Raw genomic sequence first — 6,343 nt, 5'->3', positions numbered from 1 at the left:
CTCTTCAAAAGTAAAGAAAAATACTTTTGGAATGATTTTTTTTTGTTAATTCGATAACATGTCATATATTTAATATGTAGCATTTTTCACTTTATTTGATGTAAAAAATGGTTTGAATTTTTTTTTGAAATTGTAGAGGATTATAATCCGTCCCAACCCCGGCCCCCTACTGTCCGGCGCACCACATCTGATTCTTTATTCATTTTGTAAGATCTTGAGGTCATAATTAAGCAGTTGGGTGTGACAAATGGATTAACATAAGCAATAACTTAATATTTAGGCCCCAATAAATGAAATGTGCCCTTTCTGAATTTTGTATGTATTGGTTTCCAGTACTAAAAACCATAGTTGATTAATTAAATAAATTTTACAAGAATTACTATTTTCTAAATTATATTTCCATGTCCTGCACGGGTAAAAAGCTAGATTTCTTGGGAAAAGAAAGCCTATGAGGAGAACATTGGAAATTGAGATAGTTAAATTATTTTTTTTAACGAATGATTTTCTTTTGATCTGTTTCTTTATGGCATTTTGACCAATGATGAACAACACTGAGTTTTTAAGTTCCTCCTTCTAGTACTTTATATAAGAACACCAAAAGAGACACTACCAAAGACCACTTTGCTGAGAACCAGACAAGGTTTCTTTCCAGTGAAAGTGGGCTGTCTACTGTCTAGGGCTTCCCCTTGAGCCTACTTTTTAAGCACCCTCCCCACAGGGGAGGTTCCAAAACAAGATGAATGTTTTCAGGCTTTGCCTTTATCTTCTGTGCCATTATGGCATGATATATATATATATCAAAGAAACAAAAAGAGATGAATATTGAATCAATCATAGATCTTGCAATGTCTGTTGGCAATGTGGTTTAAGTGCCTGCAATCTTTTCAATGCGGCAATGATTAACTTTGTATTAGAATATGAATTTAAGCTGGTGAAGCTCTGAGTACATCCTATTTTATCTTCTTTTTGACCACTACTTAAATGAAAAATTGAGAGAGGGAAATGGAATGGTCCAGGGGAGAGAATTTTGAGACATGGGAGACAAATCTATTGTCTGGGCAAGCCATGTGGGGGAGGGGGAAGGGAGGCATCAGGCATGGCCTCATTTCTGACTGTCTCTTTTTAGCCTGCACCACAGGACCTACCTAAAATATATAGTAGGGATGGTTTAGTTGAATTGAAGATCAACTCAAGTAGAAATAGGCTTTTGTCCAAATTTGGAAGAAAAAAATAATATTTTCAGATATCTGCATTAGAAAAATATAATAATAATAATTCCTCAAGGTGTACTGAAATAATGATTTTTGTTCTTAGCCAAATCTGGGCAGGAAGTCCAGGAACCTTAAAAGAATTGGATTGAAAAAGGAAGTCAAATTGTAGAGATTAAATGAAGACGGAGATATGAGATCTCTTCGTTTCCGGCCATTTGTAACGCTTTCGCCTGGCTCCCCCTCTGACATTTTGAAGGCGAAAGCGGGATGCAAATAACCTCCATCAGAGGTAGAGTTGAGGTTTTCCAACTCTCCCAACTGTGGCAGAGGCAGAATGAGGAATCATGGATTCTAACTCCAATGCATTCGTTGCACACCCCTAATGCCCGGAAAATGCACATGAGACAGAGAGACCATGTTGATAAGAGTTTAAAAGAACAAAAAGGGTAGAGCATGAGTGAAATGAAGCAAAATCAACCACATTCATGTTTTTTAGAACTGTACAAGCCCAAGACCACCATCCAAACTCAAATATGCTACTACCCTAAGCTTCCTCCGCATTTCCCACAATAACCACACGCATTTCTTCTTATCTTGGGATAGGAAAGAAATCCAATCATTGATACCCTTGGAAGGAAAAGAACAACAAAAAGGGAAATCGAAAAAAAAAAAAAAAAAAAATCAACTTTGAGTTTGATTTGAGGACTGCTTTATTAGAGGCTGAGAAGTCTTCCCCCATTCTTCAGGTGGGCTCTTCACTTCCATCAATAATGCCACCACTTCCTTCATGGTTGGCCGTTCTACTGGTGAAGAGTTCACACAAAACATAGCAATTCCAAGTGTTTGAAGCATCTCTTGCACAATTTGATCAGGTAAGCCTTGGAGCTTTGCATCTAGTATCGATATGGCCGGCTCAAAGCTTCCCATCTTCTTTTTCACCCACTCAACAATATGGAGCCCATCACCCGCTTGGGGCTGAATCGCGCTACGCCCACTTAAAATTTCCAGCAGCACCACTCCATAGCTGTAGACATCGCTCTTCTCTGTTATGTTCATGGTGTATCCATATTCTGCATTGAACATTTAAATCTTATTAGAAATGATATTTACAATTCAGGCAATAAAACATGAATCTTAACAATGATGTCTTTCTTCTTTTCAAACTACAGACAAAAAGCTTAATTCTGTAACAATACATAAGATATCGCATGGCATTGGAAACATATGACCCCTAAGATCTAAAGAAACAAAGAATTTGTTAAACCAACACTTATTACAAAAGCTTAAGCAGATAGGTTTTCAAATCATGGTATAAGGAAAGCACTATAGATGCAAGTAATTAAGAGGGGAGTGAAGACCAAGAATACTTGCCTGGGGCAATATAACCATAAGATCCAGCTACTCTTGACATTGCATGGTTATAATTTGGAGAGTTCATCAACTTGGCAAGACCAAAATCTGCCAGATAAGCCTCAAACTTGGAATCTAAAAGTATGTTATTGCACTTAACATCTCTGTGAAGAATTGGTGGCACACAATCATGATGAAGATAAGCAAGACCCTGAGCTGACCCAACTGCAATCTTGTACCTTGTTTCCCAATCCAAGTTCCTATTCCCCAGCAACAGCTGTTGCAGGTTACCGTTTGAAATGTAGTTGTAGAGAAGTAGCTTGACACTTCTATTGGAACAGTAACCAAGCAGCTTCACAATGTTCCTATGCCGAATGTGTCCAAGAATTTGAATCTCTGCTGCAAAAGAGTCCACTGGTTCTTCTTCTCGTTTTGTTTTCCACAGCTTTTTCACTGCAATCAACTGTCCATTGGGCATTTCTGCCTGATAAACAACCCCAGACCAGCCTTTCCCAATAATGTTTTCATCTTTCAAGCAATCCAGGATGTTTTCAATCCTGAAGTTGAGCTTTTGAAATGGGATGAAAGTCCATGGATAAGAGAAATCTTCAGCCCCTGATGAAGTTGGTGATGTTCCTGAAGATTTCTCCACCACATACTCGTGATTACGCATTAGTACAATCCATGATGCAAGAACTAGAATGGTTAGTGAAGCGAGAATAACTGAAATCAAAGCTACAGTTTTGGAAGATGTTAATCCATTTCTCCGAATTGAACTCGAAGAACACGTAGACCCGTCAAGGGACTCACAAAGATTTGGGTTATGAAGGTATGAATTCAAAGACACAGTTCTAAAGAATGGTGTCACCGGAATTGGTCCAGAGAAATTGTTGTAAGAAATGTTAAGGGAGGTTAGACTAGTTAAGGAACCCAAAACTTTTATTGACCCATAAAGCGTATTATGGGAAAGATCGAGGGATTGTAACAGTGTCAAACTGGCCATTGTCTCAGGGATTTTCCCTGTGAACCCATTGAAGCTCAAGTCAAAACTGATAGTCAAGCTTTTCACATAACCGATTTCAGGTGGAATTGCACCAGAGAGGCTGTTGTAGCTCAAATCAAGCAGAGTTAGTTTCTGCAGATTCCTTACGGATTTCGGGATTGAACCGGTCAGTAGATTATTGTTGAGAATGAGCTTGTTCAAGTAACTGAAGTTCCCAAAGCTCCAAGGAATTTCGCCCGTGAAGCTGTTCCTGCTGAGATCAAGCTGCTCTAAATTCACAAGCTCACCAAGCTGAAACGGGATTTCCCCAGTAATGTAGTTATTGTGCACATCCAACAGCTCAAGAACAGTGATGTTGGCAATCTCAAATGGAAGTCCGCCAGAGAAATGGTTCATGTACAAGTCAAGAAAGACAAGATTCTGCAGTTGACCAATCTCCCTCGGAATCTGACCTGAAAGCTGGTTCTCCCCAAGCCTCAATCTCACCAAAGACTGACAGTTTGCAACACTTCGAGGCAACCCTCCTGATAATGAGTTCCCCAGAAGCAGAAGCTTGCTCAGCTTCTTCAAACTGAAAATCTCTTCCGGAATAGACCCTGTAAGCTTGTTTCTCGAAAGGTCAAGCGCATAGAGTTCTGTGCAGTTCCCAAACGAGGCTGGTATGGTTCCAGACACAGAATTTCCCCACAAGAAAAAACTCTGTAAGCTTTCCAATTTACCAACCTGCCATGGAATGGTACCCGACAGCTGATTCTTATCAAGCTGAATAGCAGTGAGGCTTGTGCAATTGCTCAACTGCCATGGAATTGTTCCCGACAGCACATTGTCTGACAGATGAAGCTGTTCAAGAGCCAGTAGCTTCCCCAAGTCACCCGAGATTTCACCAGAAAGACCATTGGCAGAGGCATCAAGAACCACGAGCGATGAACAATTGGAAAGCTCAGCTGGGATTGGCCCAGAAAGTGCATTGTCCCAAAGAAGCAAACTGGTGAGCTTTTGCAACTTTCCCATTTGAGGAGGGATTGAACCAGTGAGCTTGTTCATGTGCAAATACAAGTTGCTCAGCTCAGAACAGAGCCCAATTTCAGGCGGTATAGAACCAGACACATCAGTGTCATAAAGTGCCAACGTTTGGAGATTGATCAAGTAACCGAATGTAGCCGGTATGACACCGGAAAGGCCGGTCGCCGCCGCACCAAATGTAGTGAGATTGGTGAGTAGTCCTAATTGAGCAGGAATATCTCCGGTTAGATATGGATTCCCCCCTACTCGAAACTGCTGGAGGGCGACCAAAGAGCCTAGTTGTGATGGAATTGACCCATTGACAAGATTGTCTTGGAGGCAAAGAACTTGCAGTGAGGTAAGGTTAGCAAGATGCTGAGGTATTCTACCAGATAATCTGTTGGAGTTCAAGAAAAGGAATTGGAGGGAAGAGAGATTGCCGAGTTCTGGAGGAATAGAACCTGACAGGGAATTGGAGGAGAGGTCAAGGAGGTGAAGATGAGTGAGTTGGCCAAAGGAAGGAGGTATGGAGCCAGAGACATTGGTGGAGGAGAGGTTGAGGAGTTGTAGAGATGAGAGGGAGGAGAGCTGTGAGGGTAGAGAGGAAAGATTGAGGAATATGTTGGGGAGAGACACAGAGATGACTCTGTCTTGTGGAGAGCATGCGATGCCTTGCCATGAACATGGTGTTGGGCTTGATGGGTTCCATGAAGAAAGAACAGAGGAGGATGCTTTGAAAGAAGGGTCAGTAGTAGAGAGAAGGGAGAGGAGAGCATTTCCATCAGCTGAAAGAGAGGAAACCAGTAATGTTTTGGTCATGGTTAGGTAGAAGAAGAAGGAAAATGTAACAAAATGGCTGGTCTTCTTCATTTGGGGCGCCATGAAAAATGGCTTGGCGATATATGAAAAAGCTGTTCAGAAATGGGGTTGTTGGAGTAATAGCTCTTGCAGTGGTGATGGCGAAAGTCCACTCTAGGAGACAGCATCCATGTGAAGGAACTTAGTGATCGATGTGAGGACGCTTGTATTTCACACTAAGGTGTTGAACCCATGCATGTGAACAAAAAAGATGGTGTCACTGACTCACTATCACTCATGCATTTTTGCGGTGGAACATAGTATTGAATTGAATATAGTGAGAGTGAGTAGTGTTGCCTTTCTTACCGGGAAATGCCCGCCGCCGGCGGTGCTGCCAGTAGTGGCTGTTATATATGCTCAAACTCCAACGGCCGGCATGATATGCTTCAATGATTTCAGGGTTGGCGGCGGTGGTGTGGTTGGCTTGAGCTTTGAGTTACAGGGGACGTATTCTTTTTAGCTTGTTTGCGTCACTGAGATTTTGAGGTGCATTTATATACCCACGTTTGTTTCTGGTGGAATGATCCGGGCAGGCGGGCAACCCAAATTTCTTTTTCAAATTGCATATTTCCTAATTTATTAATTTATTAATTATTATACCATTGAGGTAATCCAACGGCCAGGGTTACTCTAAACTGGATAAAATTTTCCAGCATGGCTGACACGTGAACACATTTACCCAACAATCAACATGTTTTTAAACTCCAGCAGACCTGTATGGAAATGACACAAATTTAATGTAATTTACATGGGGGTCCGGTGGCACTTCCAAGCAATGTGGGTCAGATTTTCCGGAAAACGGGTCGGACAGTAGCAAAAGATTCAGAGCTCCATGTCCATGGTGGTGGCACAGTGAGAGTGCCTTGGGAAGAGGAAGACTATAGGAGTGAGGTAGCTTGGGAGATTGTGAAAGGTTAAA

The 6,343-nt window shown here is 41.4% G+C and overlaps 1 protein-coding gene across 1 annotated transcript; it reads right to left on the bottom strand.

Annotated features, from left to right (window-relative positions):
• Positions 1–1,665: 1,665 nt before the first annotated feature.
• Positions 1,666–5,874, bottom strand: LOC133867496 (LRR receptor-like serine/threonine-protein kinase RGI5). Its single transcript, XM_062304295.1, has 3 exons — positions 5,731–5,874; positions 2,583–5,600; positions 1,666–2,281 (listed from the first exon to the last, which is right to left on the bottom strand). The coding sequence occupies exons 2-3, from the start codon at positions 5,446–5,448 to the stop codon at positions 1,893–1,895; spliced, it is 3,255 nt and encodes a 1,084-aa protein (XP_062160279.1). The 5' UTR covers positions 5,449–5,600; positions 5,731–5,874; the 3' UTR covers positions 1,666–1,892.
• Between the last annotated feature and the right edge of the window lie 469 nt (positions 5,875–6,343).

This window comes from Alnus glutinosa, chromosome 4, assembly GCF_958979055.1.
Source record: "Alnus glutinosa chromosome 4, dhAlnGlut1.1, whole genome shotgun sequence".
Lineage (NCBI taxonomy): Eukaryota > Viridiplantae > Streptophyta > Magnoliopsida > Fagales > Betulaceae > Alnus > Alnus glutinosa.
The sequence above is the reverse complement of the archived record's forward strand: the minus strand, read 5'-3'. Positions and strand labels throughout refer to the sequence as shown.

Excerpts from the sequence above, each read along its gene's own strand:
- LOC133867496 (XM_062304295.1), bottom strand. The coding sequence starts at position 5,448 with ATGGCGCCCCAAATGAAGAAGACCAGCCATTTTGTTACATTTTCCTTC. Across the intron at positions 2,282-2,582 it reads TTATGGTTATATTGCCCCAG|AATATGGATACACCATGAAC; the intron begins GCAAGTATTCTT and ends TGTTCAATGCAG.